We start from the raw sequence: 18,439 nt of genomic DNA, 5'->3' as shown, positions 1-18,439 counted from the left end.
AAAGACCACTGTCTTGCTACTGTAGTCTCTGACTCGAGAGATGCCTCTTAACTCCTTGACGGTGAGAGAAAAGGGTGGAATGGAAGGAATAGGCAGCTGCTGTACACACTTAACTTCACTACTAAAACGTGTAAGTTGTCTGAAGTTACTGATGTTCTAACAGTTCTAAAATTCTGAACTTTAAAAGACTAATTTTTGATTCAGTAAAAGCATACCTCTGATAAAGAGGCAGCAGCATTCATATGATTTTAAGCTTACCTCATTTTTTCCATTCTTGCTGTTATTATTGCCCTGTGAAATCATTTTTTCCAGAACAGCAAGCAAATGCAAGGCTTTCTCAGCTTGGTAAGTTAGCAGGTACAAATCCACAAGCAAGAAGCACACAGCTTGTGCAAACTTCTCTTCTGTATAAAGCAAAGAAGCAGAAGTGACTTTACAATTGCATAAGAAAAAAAAAATACAGAGACACATACTGTGGATAGGTACATAAACACAAAAAAGGAATTAATTCAAATGTCATTAGTATGGAAGCAAGGACTACAGCTTAACATGTATTGAGCATTTATAGACTTTGAAAACTGGTCTAAGTAAATCAGCACCAAAGATCCAGTGTCTAACAGACAGATGGAGCCATATGCCTACACAGAATGCCATAGGGACTTAAGAGGATTCCATACAAATACATTGCATTTCTGGCTTCACTGAGTAAGTTCCAAATAGGTAACCCAAGAACTGGAAGGAATCAAAAGAGAAACACTAACACTGACGATTCACTGCATTACACACACAACATATGCTTCAGACTTGTCACTTCATAAATACCTTTTAAAGTTGTCAAATATCCATTTCAGTTTCACTATTATTTGTCTGCTAAATGTCTCTGAAATACCTTCCACACCCCAAACTCAAATGTTGCCCTTGATGTAAGGAGAGCATATTCTTCATTCCTAAGCCTTTTTTTTTTAATTAGGCAGATGTACATATCACTTTTCTGATAACTACAGAAAGATCATTTACTCGTTCTTGTTACTGCGTGAAGAAAACTCTTCTGTCTACACACCGAAAGGCTCTATAAACTGGTACAGCTTCTCTCCAACTGATATAGCTTCAGTATACTGACGCAGATGGTACAAAATAACAGCTTGATTGTAATAAAGCATACTATTTTCAACATCATCTAAACCATCCATTTCTTCAACAGCAGAATGAACCTGTAAAAAAAAAAAAAAAAAAAAAAAACTTGTTTCATTGAACTTTCCATATTTACAATTTTAAAGTGTCAAATATTTCACAAAATGAATCCAATGGTATTGATTTGTGTTAAGATAGGTCAGAGTTAAGCTAATAAACTTCACTGTTCAACATATATGCAGTGTAAGATTTATATTGAAATAGAAAACCATCAGCTGAGTAGTAAAGCAACATTTCCACTTTTTATGTTATATGAGAATAGAAGTTATATGAGAGTAGCAGACTTTCAGACTAAGAAATTGTCTATTCAAAGAACATAGCAGTTCTTCCTATAGTTAACCTCTGAAATGCTTAAGGTCCAAATCAGTTTCAGCAGTAACTGGAAACAACTATAAAAAGCAGTGTCCTAAATGATTAAAGAGGCTCATATGTTTAAAAGTAATGTTACTTTTCTATTCTTTTAGCAAGTCAAGGGGAGAAGGGGCAGAACTTTTCTTTCTGTTTCAATCATGAAGATCTCATCATCATTAATAGTACTCAAATATCACCTTTCATATCAGTATGTTTGCATTACCTGGTTCTTCAGCTGGTTAAGGGTTTGCCTCAAATTGTCTGTTGTAGTCTGGTTACTTTTACAGAACTCTGCAACAGCAGTATTCAGCGTTATTTTGTAGTCATCTTTGTTTATGTCTTGAAGGGTATTTAGGTGTTGCAAACAAGCATCATAATTTCCAGCCTAGAAATGGAACATATCAGAAAGGTATTAGAAGATATTAACTTGTTAGTTTAGACTTCGTAAGTTTTAATGGAAGTATCTTCTGTATAAGTCTACAAATGTTACATTTCCATTATCAACGGGGAGCGAACTAAAGCTAAACAGCTACACACATACTTCCTTTATATTCAGATTAATAGGTATGAGAAGCAAGGCAAGAAGTTGAGGTCATAACGAAAACTGAAAAAGAATTTTGTAGAATATGACAATGGATTAGTTAGCTGTTATAAACAGATGTTCCTATGAAAGTCATTATTCTGATACTTCATCACACTAAGTTTCAAGATTATTTACTCTGTTTTCTTAATCTTTCCCCATCACATGTACACTGAGCAGCTACAGCTGTTATCTAAGTCTCAGCACATCCTTTTACACTCATACTCTCTCCAAATGAAGTGAGGAAAGTTACATTTTAGTTTGTTGAAGTCCACTTAAGACAGGTTGGCAAAAGAGGGGAGGGTCACTTTCCAAGGACAGGTTTATATATACACACATACACATTTCAGTTGTTGAATGAATTATTCAAACATCTGGGGACCTACACATGCTTAAGAGAAACCATAATCCAAGGGTAACACTCCTGAAATGTGATTTAATGAAGAAATCCCTTTCTTTGACCTCAGGAATAGGTATATTATTTTTAAGGGCTTCAGAAACACCTGATCTATTTCAGTTTTAGTCTTTTCTGTCTTTTAAGTCTCCTTTGGGCAGTAAGAATTTAGTCACATTGAGCAGAGAAAGAACTCCAGAGTCTTTCAACTAAGTCAAGCCTAAATAACTCTTTGCTTTCTAATGTTTGACTCATATACATAAATAATCACCTTCGCCTCTTCCAGATCAGGTCAACTTCCAATCTGGGCAGTCAGATACACGGAATCATTTCCACCTATGTCAACATTTCACAATCCAAAACTGTCTTTTGAGTACCACCACCGCTCCCCACTGACACTTTCTCCACCTCAGTGGAAGTGCTGTTCCACTGAGCTTCTTCTGTATGCCTAACTCCCTCTGATGAGGAAAGCAGCACTGCAGCGAATCCCTCCGTGGTCCCTCAGGAGAAACCCAGCCTTTTGTTCTTCCTGAGAAAGCAGCCATTCTGCAGCTGCTCTTAAGAGAAGCACCCTGTCCCTGCACTCTACTACCACAGCCTAGTTACACAATTTGTGGAGAGGTAGCAGGACATTGACACAAAGTATTTCCACAACTCTGTATCAACACTGTGGACTTCCTATTGAGAAGATACATAAACACAGGGATTTACAACTCAAGTGCTGGCATGCTCTGTGAGACAGTCACCTCCCAAGGGTTTTCTTCCCATGTTCACACTCAGAGCTCCTCTTCAACAGGAGTTGCTTTCAAATCACAGCCACAAGGCTTCTAAACATGCTTTGACTAAATATCTTGAACCCTTAAATGCTCAGCTTATTTTGTAGTATTTTTTCCTCAGCCACTAGTTCTTTTACTCTACTTTAGATAGGATCTAGAATATAACAGACACGTATTTTATAGTAATTCTCTGAAGAGCACCATGATAACGTAGCATGCAAGACAGTCCACAAGGATACACAGAGCAACTCAGTACAAAGCAAAACCGACAAACAAGGCACATCATTAATTCTGCTCCCATCTGTCACCTCCTCAGAGCATCACAGACTTAGAGAGCTCTTAAAGCAAGAGAAAGATCATGAGATCAACAAGGTACATTGGACCAGTGTGAGTCTAAAGATGAATCTGTCACCTGCTCGAGAGTATTTTAGGTATCTGTGGGTAAGCTGGAAAGCAGGCAACTCTTTCCTATACCTTCAAAACTCAGGATAAAATGTCAAACAGCAGAAAAGTATTGAAAAAGAAAAATTGAGCAAGAAACTCAAGACATCAGCTGTAGTCAGTTTAAGGACCAACTACATGCACTTGATGTAGCAAAAACCAGAAAAGAACAGGAAAAATAAAAGTAATAATGAGTAAAACACACAATCAGGAATCTCAAAGAACAGTATTTAACTTTTTACCTGAAATCTATTTAACATATCCAAAAGTTTGGCAGTTATGTGGTAAGTTAGAAGGATGGGTTCGACTTTGTCTTACCAGAAAAGCTTGTAGTGCACTGCTCGACAGCTCCTTTTCCTGATCAGTAATCCCTGAAGTACCCGCTCCTTCATGTTTCTCAGTACCTTGATCTGTAAAGTGGACATATGATTACAGTAAAGTTTGCAAATGTGATAAAAGCTATTCAGCCTACAAATTTCTGCCAGTTCTCAAGATCCACCTGCCAGCACGAATAACATTCCATGTAACTGCAGCACGCTGTGCCTACTTCACAAAAACATCTCCAGTTATCCAACAACCCAAACTACATTACCGTGCTCTCAATCAATAACCGAAGTCCTGCAAGCTAACTTCATATGCACACATTTTAGATTTATCTTAAAAGCTGCAACCAGACACTAGAAATAGATTTTACTTACATACAAATTTGTAGGGAAGATTACATACCATAAGTACCCCACTGCATTAATCAATAAAACCATGCATCCCGTATACCACCACTTCCTGAATAGCAAGCAAGGAAAGATTTTAGGCAAGAACATAAAAAGCAGCGAACACACTGCATCATTTACCCAGCTCCCTGCTTTCAAGCAACGTCTCCTTAAATGAGAGGCTGCAACCAAACCACCATGCTTAACATTTATCAACAGGCCTAACTTTTATTTTTTAATCTTTTTATACTTTTGCACTCTTCAATAAGCACACCCTACCAAGTGCTATCCAGTGATTATACAGCAAGATGCCATAAGCAAGTGCTGCCTCCATGCTTCCTCAGTTTCAATCCTGTTCCCGCAGGTCTTTCACTGACCCATGTCTCTTCCAAGGTGAGCAGCCACAGCTTAATTTGCATCTTCCTCACACTTTTTTTCCCCAGCACCTTCTCCACTATATCTTTTCCGCTTTAAGCCAAGAAGAACAGTACGCAGCATTTATGACAGTGGCCCTTCTGAGCACTTACATAGTAAGATAATTACTTTTACAATTAATTTACAATTACAATTTCTTTTATATAACATTTCTAATGTGTTTTTACCTGTTGGTCCCTGTTGAGCTTACTGTTCAGGAAGGAGACTGGCTGAACTTTTTTGACATCACGTAATTAAGAGTTCAGTGAAGCTGCACTGAACTACAGCACAGATGTTCCATGTTAGAGCAGCTGAAAATAACAGCCAATCCCCGCCTTTTACTGAACATAAACTACTGGAGGAAAAAAATAAAACAATCACCAGCACAACACCAAACCAGCTTGTATCAGGAAGCATTAGCTCTAGAAGTACTCCTATGTTTCAGCACGAGTTAAATCATTTAATGTTTTTGAAGTAAAGACTATAAACCTGCAATGGTTTCCACTTCTGCAGATAATGCTTGAATTTCACAGCAGAAGCTTTGCTCTAAACTACATTTTGCCACTTTAGCAGGCTAGGTGGGCACTGTACATTCAACGTCTGCTTTCTCTTCTTAGATTTAAAGGAGGTAATGCAAACTCTGCTAACTTTATTTTTACATCAGACAAATGATGCTCACTTCCCTGTGAGCTCCACTGCAAAATCCATTCCCCCTCATCACCAATATACCTAGATCATCTGCTACTGTCCAACCATGAAACTGCAAACATTTATGGACAACAACAGTAAGGGTCAACCAGACCTCCGAATATTCATCAGGTGACACCCAGGGTAGGAATAAAAAAAGAGTTAATAATTGATTCATGGTTTGTGCTTGTTGCTGGGAGGACAGCAAGATCCCTTCCATCGTCCCATACAACAATATATTTCCACAAGTACCTTTGCCTTCATCCTGCACCAAGATGCCAGAGAAAATGAGATATTAAAAGCTCAACAATCTTTCATCACCTAGTTACAAAGCAACCTGCCGTGATTTAGATAAAATGTGGGGTTCAGCAATTTCAGCACTCAGGAGAGATGGATCCTTAGGGTGTTAAGGAACTATACACACCTGCTACAAAATCAAATGCACATTATGCAGCTATTGATGCCATGTGTGCTGCCTCTTCCTTAGAAGGGAAAGGCAGAACAGAAAATAGAAAGTCCAAAAAGCCCAGAAAACATTTGGCATACCATGGTTTTCCCACAGCAAAAGAGAAAAGGAACAAGAAGCACTTCTCCTCAAGCTAAACATCTTAAGATCTAAATCCTTACAGCTGTACAGCTAAACAAAAACCTATCACCTTTCAAGGACCTTTAGAACTGCAGTAAATAAATAAACAGGCTTTCCCTCCAACTTTCATGCTAACAGATACGATATTTGCTTTACTTGCTCAGCAGGCCTTTAAGATTATGCTAGTGCAAGTAACAACAACGCAGAGACTTGAGAAGCCAGAAGTTTTGAAGTCGATGAGGCTCAGTCTGGTCAAGAGGTGTCTCACGTACAGGTTTACCTCTCAGGAGCGCCATCCAAACCAGCACTGCCCATTGCTACCATCCTATAAAAGCTCATCGAACAAAGACTTCCAGTGATAGGGGGCTTACGGAGGCCTGAATCCTGAAGTAAAACGTCTCAAGTAAAAGATAAACCAAAGAGACTGTTAGCTGCCCAAGAAGAGCGCCACTTACTGCATTAGATGCTCCTTGCCACATCTCCTAGGGAAAAATCAGGGCAGGTCTACAGATGCATTTTACCGTGCCTCTAAATCTGCTCATAGGTTAAAAAAAAATAGAAAGAAAATAAAGTAGGGACGGTTCTAAACAAAAGTAGGGCTGTTCCTTCTACAAAGTCACTTTTACAGATGTTTAGATGTAGAGCTTAGGGATATGGTTCAGTGGAGGACTTGTTAGTGTTAGGTCAGAGGTTGGACTCGGTGATCTTGGAGGTCTCTTCCAACCTAGGTGCTTCTGTGATTTACAGCCATAAACTGGTGAACTCTATCTACTACAATGCATTAAAGAAAGCAAGTTTGTGAAATTTGAACTGGACGCTTATTGAGCAGGAAGAAAACTGAAGTCCAGATGGAGCAATTCACAGCACGGCTTTTTTATTTGAGAAAACCACTTTGGCTACTCTTCACTCCTTTTGCCGAAACGCATTTGAAGCCTGTTAAAGGGCCGAAGGCCCCTCTAACCTATCGCAATCATACCGCCCCTGGTTAAAGGAGAATCTTTACCTCCAGCTGAGCACTACCAGAGACACCTCGCCTAAAACCTGACCGTTGCAGATACGAAAACCCACTACTTATGGAGGGAGGGAAGGAGGGAATAAAGCACTCCTGCTCTCAAGGGTGCAAGTAGCCACCGAGTGCTTGTGAATAACAGCAGTAGTGTGGCATTGCTCGAGGCACATGAGGCCGACGCAGGCCGCTGAGGGGGACAGGGACACCCCGCAGCCTGCCCCCCCCCCCCCCCCCAGCTCCTGTCCCCTCAGGCACCCTCGGAAGGACACCGGTCGCTGCACCTCACCGACCGTATCCCTCCGCCGCGGCGGCCCCGGCGCCCGCCGCACTCACTCACTCACCCGCGGCCTTGTCTGCCGCCATCCCTGCCGCCGCCGAGCGGTCCGAGGGTGGTTACCGGGCCGAGGCTGCCGAGGATGGCCCCGCTCCCCGCCGAGCGCCGCGCCGCCCCCGGGACTACTTTCCGCCGCCTGCGCCGCTCGGTCCCTGCCCGCCCTCCGCCGCCACTGCCGCCGCCGCTTCCGGGTTCCCGGCGAGCTCGCGATGTGCGGCCGTTGCTGGGGACCGTGCGTCTGACGTCAGGGCGCCGAAACGCTCCGCCTCGGGAGGGGCGGGGGAGCGGGGCGCGGTGCTGGGGGGCGGCAGGCTCCTTGCCCCCGCCCGCACCGCCGCCATCTTGTGGGGGGCTGCGAGCGGCGGGGGGCTCCCGGCGTGCAATCGTAGACTCGTTACGGCTGGAAAAGACCTCCGAGATACCTGGTCCAACCATCCCCCTACCACCAATGTCACCACTAAACCATGTCCCTAAGCACCACGTCCAACCACGTTAAACGCACCCAGACACTGACTCCACCACCTCCCTGGGCAACCCGTCCCAGTGCCTGGCTGCTCTTCTGAGAAGAAATGTCTCCTCGTTTCCAACCTGAACCTCCCCTGGTGCAACTTGAGGCCATTCCCTCTAGTCCTGTCACTGGTTAGCTGTGAGAAGAATCCAACACCCATCTCACAAGCAGTTTTTCACGCACTTTTCACACATTTTATGCCCAGGTTCCCAATGTTTACTCTCTCCCTTGGTTCCTCATTGGCCAAGTACTACTGGTTCACAACCTGTCCAACACCTGCTATTAGCGTAGCTTGAATTTCAGTTTGGTTTAGCATTAATCACTTCAAAATATTCACTAGTTTGTGTAGATTAACTGCCTGGCTACCTGAAGCACTGTTGGGCTGCATATCGCCGTATCAAAAATGCATAAAATAAAATGAAAGTTTGTGGGTTGAGATAGAGACATTTTATTATGACAGAAAGGAAAATAATAATAATGATAGTACTACTAATAATAATGTGTACAAATCAAGTGATGCACAATGCAACTGCCTACCACCTGCTGACTGATGATGCCCAGCCTACCCCTGAGCAGACGATTCCCCCACCCCGGCCAGCCACCCCTATATATTGTTCAGCATGACACCATAAGGTATGGAATACCCCTTTGGCCAGTTTGGGTCAGCTGTCCTGGGTCTGTCCCCTCCCAGTTCCCACTGCACCCTCAGCCTGCCCGCTGGCAGGACAGCGTGAGAAGTCCTTGGCTTGGTGTAAGCACTGCTCTGCAACAATTAAAACATCAGCATTGTATCAACATTATTCTCATCCTAAATCCAAAACACAGCACCCTACCAGCTACTAGGAGGGAAAATAACTCTATCCTAGCCAAAACCAGGACCGAGGGCTACAAAGATGATCAGAGGGATGGAGCACCTCTCCTGTGAAGAAATGCTGAAAGAGCTGGGGATGTTCAGCCTGCAGAAGAGAAGGTTCTGGGGAGACCTCACTGTGGCCTTTCAATACTTAAAGAGATCTTATAAAAAGGATGGAGAAGGACTCTTTACTCAGATAGATAATGATAGGACAAGGGGGAATGGTCTTAAACTAAAAGAGGATGGATTTAGATTAGACATTAGGAGGAAAATCTTCACACAGAGGGTGGTGAGGCACTGGCACTGGCTGCCCAGAGAAGCTATAGATGCCCCATCCCTGGAGGTGTTCAAGGACAGGTTGGATGAGCCTTGGCCAACCTGATCTACTGGGTGGCATCCCTGCCTATGGCAGTGGGGTTGGAGTTAGATATCTTTAAGATCCTTTCCAACCCAAGCCATTCTATGATTTCTATGGTCTCATTTCCCCAGACAGTCCTCTCTTGGTACAATGCAATCATACATTACATCCCCTAGAAATCCTGGGCCCATCCCAATGGAAAGGGCACTATCTGGGCAATTGGTCTTCCCAAGGTATAAGCATAGCAATTGCTATGGTTGAGGCTCTGGATGGTATATGTGACCCATTTTATCCAGGCATTCACATCCCTATACCCAGTTTCAATTTCAGACATTTGCCTGAGATCACTTTTTATTTCTTCAACTGTTAAAACTGTAGGACTTTGAAGAGGACTTCCTGTTCCCTTCTAGAATCTCTACCCATCTTGGGTGACTTTAGGGGACAATTCCCATACAACTGTCCTAAACCTGGCTGTTGGGTCTTTCCCAGTCACATCTGTTCCGAGACCAAATGTACGCTTAATAAGATCATCAGCCTTATTAATTGTTATAGTTATTGGATTACATTGTAGAGGCTGGCAGTTGGGCTGAGCAGTTCCTTTAAATGTGCTAATTTGGCTCTTTAACCCTTTTAGGCTAATACTTGTGCTGGGTGTATACATCCACCCTTTGTAAGTAGTCGTCCACCATACATTACTCCATCCTGGGCAAGGGGGGCCTTTAAACAATCCACTAATCTTAGGTTTAGGACAAAGATATTTGTTCTCACTGCTCAGTTGCCATTGGGCATTTAAGTTCCCACAAGCCAACACCTCACAAGTGTCAAATGTGACGTTTTGTGGTAATTTATTCTTTGTCACATTTACCCATATCTTGACGGGATACCCCACTGCTCCTGTTTCCCAATCACCTCTTTTCCAAGTGTTTATTTGGCAGAAGTTCTCTCTAAGGCATATAGCCACTAGGATCAAGGCTTATAATTGGCCTTCCCCTATTGCCATTTTTAAGCTTGAAGTCTCAAATAATTATGCATTGATTTACAATTATGAGCTTCTACCCAGAGTCTATCATGAAGCCTTCCTTCTGATTTTGATCTTCAGTGAGTCTTCTGTAGACACAACTTCCCAGGTATTGGGATTGATGGATGCCTTTACTCATGTATAATGAGTCCAGCCTTTCTCCGCCATTCTTACAGCTGTTTCAGTAGTAAGTAGTATTTGGAATGGTCCTTCACATTCAGGCCAGAGCTCTGATTCCTTCCAGGTATGTATCAGGACCCAGTCTCCTGCATGGAATGGGTGTACTGGGAATTCCAAGGATGGTGTCTGAGCCAACGGTCTGTGAATCCTAAGAAATATCAAAGAAGAACATAACCTGAATATACAGTTTCTGAGAAAAATATCCTTGGCTTCAAGAGTAGGTATTTCACTGCTCCTACCAGGTACGGTAATCCAAACATACCATATGGTGAGACTCCTCTATCCTTTCCTAGAAGCAGTTTGAATTCTGAGAAGAGCTAAAGGTAAGCATTATGTCCAGGGAAGTTTAGTTTCTAAAACCAGTTTTGACAGGTGTTTCTTTACTGTCTGATTCATTTGTTCCACTTTCCCAGAGGAGGAAGGATGCCAGGGAGCATGAAACTCCCATTTTATTCCCAAAGTTCTCATTAATCCTTGTAAAATATATTAAGTAAAATGACTTATTTGATCCATTTGATTCAAAATAGATTCAGTAGATCATCTTTTTCAATCAGTATAGCTTCATATCTTAGTATTCTAGAGTCTGTCAGCCATCTTCCTGCTTTCTGAGTAAGGGTAGTCTCCACTTGGTGAGGGGTAACAACAATCAGTTGCCCCCCAGAAGTCAATTTCCTGCTCTCTTCTACCAGTAAGGCAGTTGCTGCTACTGCCTGAACACACTGGCCATTCCTGGGATACGAGATCTAACAATTTAGACATATATGGTACAGGTTTTCTTGTATCTCCCCATTCTTGGGTTAAAACGCTCAAAGCAGCACCCTCATTTACTGTTATAAAAAGATGAAATGATTTTTCTGTGCATATGCCTCTATCCATAATTTGCAATATACAATTAAAATGCTCTTAGTTCTTTGTTTGAGGGAGAGGAAGTTGCACAATTCCCTGAATCGATACATAGCAGCTTCAGTAGCATCAGTAGTGCTAGTATTAGGGAATGGAAAATTCTCAAGATCTTTTCTACATTATTCTCATTCTTTTACAAGCCTGGGGTACCTCCTGCCTCTGGAGCTAACTTTGTTCACAGTTCCTGTCTCTTCATTTGGAGCAGCTACTACGGCAGCCGCTGCTGCTGCTGCAGCTTGGGGGTTACAAGGAAGACAAATTCTCTAAGCAGTCCCATTCATTACTTTTCTCCTCCTCTTTCTTCTTTGTTCTGATCTTTGCTCAAAAAAAAAAAAAAAAAATCATGTATCCAACAAGCAGCATAATCTGATTCTTCTTCTGAAAGTGGAGATTTGTTGTAAACCTATAAATTTATAAGGCCTGACATACCCAATGTTCATCAGACCCATATTTTGGCCAGAATACCGCAGTTCATTTGTTTGGTTCTTTTGTCTAGACTAAAACACAATATTTAGCCACTTTCTTCCTATCTTTCCCCTTAGTTTTGTTGTTATTCTTCCAATTTCTTAGCATTCTTCCTAAAGGACTGTCAGTAGGCACTACCTTAGGGCTATCTCCCTGTTCCCTGGAACTTTTATTTCCCATTCCTCCTAGTCCCCTTTAGGGTGCCGTTACAGAAATTCACCTCCTGTAGGGTACCACACACTGATGTTCTGGTTCTAGAAAATGGGGGTGTACTGCCAAGCACTTTACCATGCAAGGGGTACTGTACACCAGATTTCCCAAGACTCTTCCCTTCTCTCTTTTATCTCACTTTGTCTGTCTCTGGCTGTGCCCCTCATGGAGCTACAGAGCCGCGGATCAGGACTCCACACTCGCTTCATACAAAAGTACGTCTCAATCACATGTCACACAAGAGTCTCACCCAATTCCCAAAGCAATACTTAATATTTCTTACCTTGGTCTGTGCACAGAGTTACCGGGTCAATTCTTGAACCCGGAGTGCCTCCCTTCCCCAGTACTTCATGGATCTTGCTTCTTTAACCAGCCTCAGGCCCTCTGTCAGCTCTCCTAGAACCAAACCAGCAGGGTGCCCCTTCCTGCTGCTGCAGTGGCAGGGTCCGTGGTAGGCCACTGGACCCCAGATGAGCTCCCAGGTTGTGAGAAATGCTTGTTGGCCAATAACGCAGGCTCAGGCAAGGACCTCAGTGAAGTAACCTTTTATTTGCGATTGCAATGGTGGGCATCTCGCAAGCAGGAGAGTACTTATGGACTCAGTTTTCACATCTTTTATGCCCTGTTTCCCAACTCCCCTGGTTCCCCATTGGCCAAGTACTACAGGTTCACAACCTATCCGACGCTTGTAACTAGTGTCATACAAACGTTATCAACCTTTAATTCTTCCCTTTGTTTTTCTTATCTTTTGCAACCTCCTTACTGTTTCCAACAGCTTTTCAGCCTTTTGGTCACGTACACCCAGCCAGTGCTTTTCCGCTGAATATCCATCTAGTACTTGTTTCCCCCCATACATTGTGCAATCCCAGGAAGCAACATGCCTTGCATTTCCTATGCTTATGTTACCAATTCCGATGCAAAAAAAAACACAACATTTTTGTTCCCACATCGCACACTAGAAGGGTTTTCCTCTCAGCACTCTGGCACAAAAATTGATTATATACCTACTGCTCATGCTGCAGTTTCATTCTTTGCCTAAGAGTGCAACAAATAAGCAGGTTTTCCCGGAATAATCCACCCTGAGTTTCAGTTTGGTTTTGCATTAATCATTTCAAAATATTTATTAGTTTGTGTGGATTATCTGCCTGGCTACCTGAAGAGCTGTTGGGGTGCTTATCACCGTAGCCATGAGGGTGGATAAGGCAGCCTGCGGCCTGCATTCCTTGTTGGATGGCTGCTTGGGCAGCAGCTTAACTCCGCTGCAGGGAGCCCCTCATGCTGCAAGGCCACTGTCTTCTGGTGTAAAGGACTCCAATTAACATTTGCTATCATTGCCATTATCCGTGTAATTAAAGTACAAGGTGTACAAGACAACAAGAGGTAAAAGACATGAGGTAAATGTGATTTGCCATGTCTGGAGTAGTCATGAATATTAAAGACTCTTAAGTGTCTGTAATGACTTGGACATACTGTAGATCCTGAAGCATTTCAAGACCCCCAAGAGAGGTCTTTGCATGCCCAGCAGCTATGCACAGATCTGAGCTGTCATAGGGACAGCGGACAGGCCTGGAGGAGCCACCTCCACCCACCGGTACCTGCGGGATGAGCAGCAAGGCTGCGAGCAGCCTGGCAGCCCTGTCTTGCTGTCCCTGGGGACACACGGACAGTCCACCTTAGCTGCCATTCTGTGTGCGTGACTTTCCATCGCTGGGCTCCCCATCTGCTTCCTCTGCGTCAGGGCAGTTCCTCTAAGACACTGCTTCTATTATTTTGTCATCTGTTAATATGGGAACAGTTTATTGTATTATTTCTCCGGATCTGTTTCTCCAAGACTTCCCTCCATCCACATTTATTCCTGCTAAACATCAGATCGTGTTCTTCTTGCAACAGTAACTGTGGATGTTAGTAGATTCCACATTATATGATTTTGACCTCGTTGCCAGCTGACAGTATTTGTCAAGAGAGACCAGGCTATCTAAAGCATACCACACCTGTTGCATGCCCGTTACACATTATATAAAGATTTAAGGATGAAATCTGTCCTTAGGGAAACTGACCGCAAAACTGGTTTGCTGGAAGCAGGATTTCTTACTGGTCATCTTGTCATAAGTATCCAGTTACTTTATTTTTCTTAACTCTCCTGTTCGACACATGGGAGAGGCATGGTTTGTAAGGAGAAGTGATACTTTATTTACAAGGGGATACTGCTGGAAAGAAATAAGGACACATGTAGACACGCCAGTTCTGAACACTTTTAAACTATCACAGCTTTTAAGGAGCCAAGCTGTGTAAACTGACAAATTTTTGAAAACACTGGTTTGGGAATTTCAAGATCACGGTGAATTTTTTATTTTGTAGTTAGAATTCTGAATATTCCAACTTCTGTTTAATGAGTTCTGTTAATCACAACTTCTGCAAATCCTCTTTGATTTATCCTGATCTTCAGACTTTCTTATGGACATGTGTACATATATACAAGAAAATCTTTCAGTCCATATACATAAGCATTTTATTCCAGGTCTCTGATTTTTATTATTATTTTTATTTTTATTTATTTTTTTTTGGTGAGAAATAGAAGCTGGCCCATGCTGTTAGCCCATACCTGTAGTAGACAACAACTGCCAATAAAGTTGTAATAGCAAGCCCTCCTGACGTGTGTTTATATTTACTAGTGTTATTCATTATTTATGCTGGTATATTCTGGTTTGGTAATCAGTAGAAACTACAAAAGCAAAAGCACTTTACCAGTAGTATAACCGTGCATTCTCTCTATTTTTGAAAACAAGAAAGTTGCCAAAAATCCACCCTGACAGAGTAAGAATTTCTAATGTGAACATACATCTCTCTCAGGTTTGCTACTGTGCTTGTCACCAGTGCCGAAACAGCAGCCTGCTAGTTTCAGGGCATGCTGCTCCAAGATAGATGGGCACCATGGTGAATTCGCTGTTCCCTGCTATACCTCTTCTTTGACAGTCCTGTCAAAACTCATTCAGCTTGAAGCACGGCAGCACTGGTATCCAGCTTCTCATCTTTCTACAATGTGACATCTAGAGGACAGTCACAGTAATTTGCTTTATCCATCACACTATGAATTTACTGCAGGGCTTCTTTACCTGAGGGGTACTTGCAGCAATTTTTGGTATTGTTCTCCCATGTTTGTGGCTAGTATTTCCAAAATCAAAATATTTATTCAGTTTCTAAGGCACGGATATTTTTGCTGGCTAGCTTTTTTTCCCATTTATCATTATGGATGATTTTTTTAAAAGGAACTTGTCACAAAGAAAATAATTTTCCTCCTTCTTATTAATAATCAGATATAATAATATGTAATATATAGTCAGATATAATATAATAATCAGATTAGTAATCAGATCTTACTTGCTTATGTGCATGAAAGGTACTGAAGGAAGAGAAGAGGCACGTCCTTTGTCAACACTGCAGTTCAAGCATACAGTCATGCAATCAAAATTGTTACTGACATTTTTCCTTCAAAAATTAATACTGTGATAGCATCACTATACTCCTTTAAGGACAGGGGAAAACACTTCTTGAATACATATGTGTACAATTTGCGTTCTGCCTGAGGTGTAGTAGGTCTTGTCAAGTGAGCAGATCATAGAACCTGTGACTGGGCTCAGTAAGGCAGGTACGCCATCTGCTGTGGAAGATACCGAATAAACTCAAATACCCGTTGAGGGAATTAATATATATATGTGTATATATATATATATATATGTATGTATGTATGTATTTATATTTACTTATGCAGGAAAGAAATAGTCCCAGTTCAGGCTTTTAGCTGAAATCTCAGTTTGAAAAAAAAAAAACAAGCATGGTACAGAGATGGGCAGATTAGTCTAGGTTTCTTCTGCTTATTTCTAGGTTATGTCAAAACAAGCAAAAAGGACCAAACTGTAATTTGTAATGCACGAGGGGAAAAAGGCAGTTTCAGAGGAATAAATCATGTCTGCTTAGGGCCAGAGTGTAGTCCCAACATCTCACTCCTCTCCCATGCAGTACCTTCCTTTAGTACATGAGATGAACTAGGCCAGGATTTCCTCTCTGATTCTGGCCTCACTAAACAAGTAACTTTTCAAGACTTTAAGTTCTTGCATACTCAAAACCAGCAAGACAGCAATCTCCTACCCAGCCCTGCAGCAGCAGATAACCTCTCTGCTGCTCACGTACAAGCAAGACCTGACCCATAGAAGAGAAAAATCAGGATTTACAACATCCCCCACCACCGCTAGGCTAGGAAGGAAGGGAAAAGTATAGCCAGCTCCAAAGGGAACTGTAAAAGCTACAGTTCATTGCCCAGATACAACCGTATAGAAATCTCTGCAGCACTTTGTTTTCCTAGTAAATTCCCAAATACAGATCATTTTATGTAATACATTTTCTGCTATTAATAGAGCTTTCCATCCCTTGCCCCTCTAACATTAAAAAGTGCTTAACCTCTAGGTGGCACTATTTAATAAAATAAGGCCTGTTTAGGCACTATATTTTCCCCCTACAGATGGAGTTCTTATTTAAAATGTAAACTAGTGTAAATTTAAGTATGTTGAATGCAGCTATTAGTCTCAGTTTGGTAATCCTCTTTTTCTGAATCTATCTCTCAAAGCCAATAAAATATACTGCTATGAATCTCATTTAAATACAGTATTTGTGCCTTCAGAGTGCTATGGAATATATTTCCTGGAAAATTATGGTGCATTGCAAACTATTATGGTTTTTGTTCTTTCTGTGAGCAGTGAATAAAACAGCGTAGGCTGTGTTTAGCAATTCGCTTGGAGCAACAGTAGACTGATAGCTGTAAACAGCTGGTGCTGAGCTTCCCCACATCTCCTGTATAATCTCACAGGTTATTTTGGATCAGGTGGAGGCTGGCCCAGCACCACACATCTCTAGTGCACATTTTGAAACTCCCTGAGGTACAGCCATCTCACAAAACTTTACATCCTCAACCATGGGACTTGTAGGGAGCAGCATGTCCCCTTTCCATCTGCCTCAAGTAGGTAAGTTTCACACCAGCCAGCCTCCACTGTCCACGTAAAAGCTTCACAGGTGGGAGCCCTCTAACTTTTCTTCCACTCCTGCAGTTTCTGAAAGACACTGTTTTAGTCCTTCCTGATCCTGCTCTTCACTCTGATGCTGGAATTTGCATTGCTTGGTGGTGCAGGAGGAGAATGTTAGACTTCATCCTGCAGCCACAGCAGCAGTACCCCAAAAATACCTCGAGTTAGCCCTTCTTACACCTTGTTTCCACAGACAGAAAGGAGAGGCAAAATACCTTCAGGGCAACGCTTACCACTATGACAGCTTTGCTCACAGCCGAACGTAGATGACGATACTGGGAGACAAGCCAAGGCTGATAGGACCTCAGCATCCTTGGGGTGTGGAAGAAGAAGCAGTGGGTGCAGAGCTTCTGGGTGCAGGAGGTACCACTGGGAAACAGAGAACAGTGGAGCTTAAGGCAGTTAGAGGAACAGTGCTATAAATATCTCTAAGAAATTTCTATGATTCTTCTTTTGAAACGATGTTCTTTTTTTTTTTTTTTTTTTTTTTTTGTCCTCACATTGTAGTATCTAATAAATAACTCCTTCCTGGCATCTCTCAACACCCCTTCCCTCATTCTGCTCTGATTTTGCTTGTATTTTATGTATATTCTCTCCATTTGGCTTTTGTGATAGCTTCATTATCTTTTTTCTGTTAATAGCTTTAAGTTTTGGGATCACCCAAATTGAGGTATTTTGTCAGATTTTCTTTTCTAAGGTAAGAAATGAAACATTTTTTACACCATCTTTGTCACTTCCCCTCTCCATTGTCATCCAGAATTAATTACAATTAATTCTAATTACATCTAATCTAATCTAATTACAATTCTCTGAAAATCAACTTGGTAGTGGAAGGAAAACTCTATGCATATCACTGTACTTCTTGGGTTATTTACTTTTCTGTATAGGAGGCTACTCTAACACTTATGAAACTTTAATTTCCACTTAAATCCTAAATTGACAAGAAGAGCATTTATTTCAACAGAAGCTTACTGAGGCCCAATCCTTAATTCACAGGGGGCAAATTTTCCAGTGTGACACGGCTAAGAGGAAAAGGATTGGGTCTCTAAATCATTTTGTCACTACATCAGTGACTTTTAGCACAAGCAGGAACTGATTTGTTCATAATAGTAAGATGTCTGCTTGACTACTGTCCAATGCACCAAGCACTACTTTATGCCCTTCCACATTGCAGAGTACTTTGACCCTGAGATGCAGAAATAGAAAGTGAATGTACATGTGTTCAATCAGAGACCTTGAGCAAATGCTGGTTCTTCAGCCCAGTCTTAATTCTTCCTGTGTCAGCCTAAGCTAACACATACACTGCAGGAAGTCTAACACTCGACGTCCTTGCTGTTGCAACAGTTAGGAAGCTGGTGTTTGTTGAGAAATTTTTATATCTCCAGGCAGGAACAAT

General features: G+C 41.9%; 1 protein-coding gene and 1 long non-coding RNA gene across 3 annotated transcripts in view; both read right to left on the bottom strand.

Moving 5' to 3' along the window:
- Positions 1–7,725, bottom strand: part of CNOT10 (CCR4-NOT transcription complex subunit 10) — a 30,824-nt gene extending 23,099 nt beyond the window's left edge. Inside the window, exons 1-5 of the mRNA XM_035318816.1 lie at positions 7,481–7,725; positions 4,052–4,143; positions 1,766–1,927; positions 1,061–1,211; positions 259–404 (exon numbers count right to left, since the gene is read on the bottom strand). Of these exons, the coding sequence (XP_035174707.1) occupies positions 259–404; positions 1,061–1,211; positions 1,766–1,927; positions 4,052–4,143; positions 7,481–7,502 (573 nt within the window). The 5' untranslated portion in view covers positions 7,503–7,725. The remainder of the gene's footprint in view (positions 1–258; positions 405–1,060; positions 1,212–1,765; positions 1,928–4,051; positions 4,144–7,480) is intronic.
- Positions 7,726–9,363: 1,638 nt separating this feature from the next.
- Positions 9,364–18,439, bottom strand: LOC118163116. 2 transcript variants are annotated; one of them, XR_004748859.1, is made up of 3 exons: positions 18,260–18,439; positions 17,277–17,412; positions 9,364–10,538 (listed from the first exon to the last, which is right to left on the bottom strand). It is a non-coding gene; the product is annotated as an uncharacterized LOC118163116 (long non-coding RNA). The 2 variants fall into 2 exon arrangements; XR_004748860.1 differs by lacking the exon at positions 9,364–10,538 and having other exon boundaries at positions 15,703–17,412.

This window comes from Oxyura jamaicensis, chromosome 2 (assembly GCF_011077185.1).
Source record: "Oxyura jamaicensis isolate SHBP4307 breed ruddy duck chromosome 2, BPBGC_Ojam_1.0, whole genome shotgun sequence".
NCBI lineage: Eukaryota > Metazoa > Chordata > Aves > Anseriformes > Anatidae > Oxyura > Oxyura jamaicensis.
This window is presented reverse-complemented; position numbering and strand designations above follow the sequence as displayed.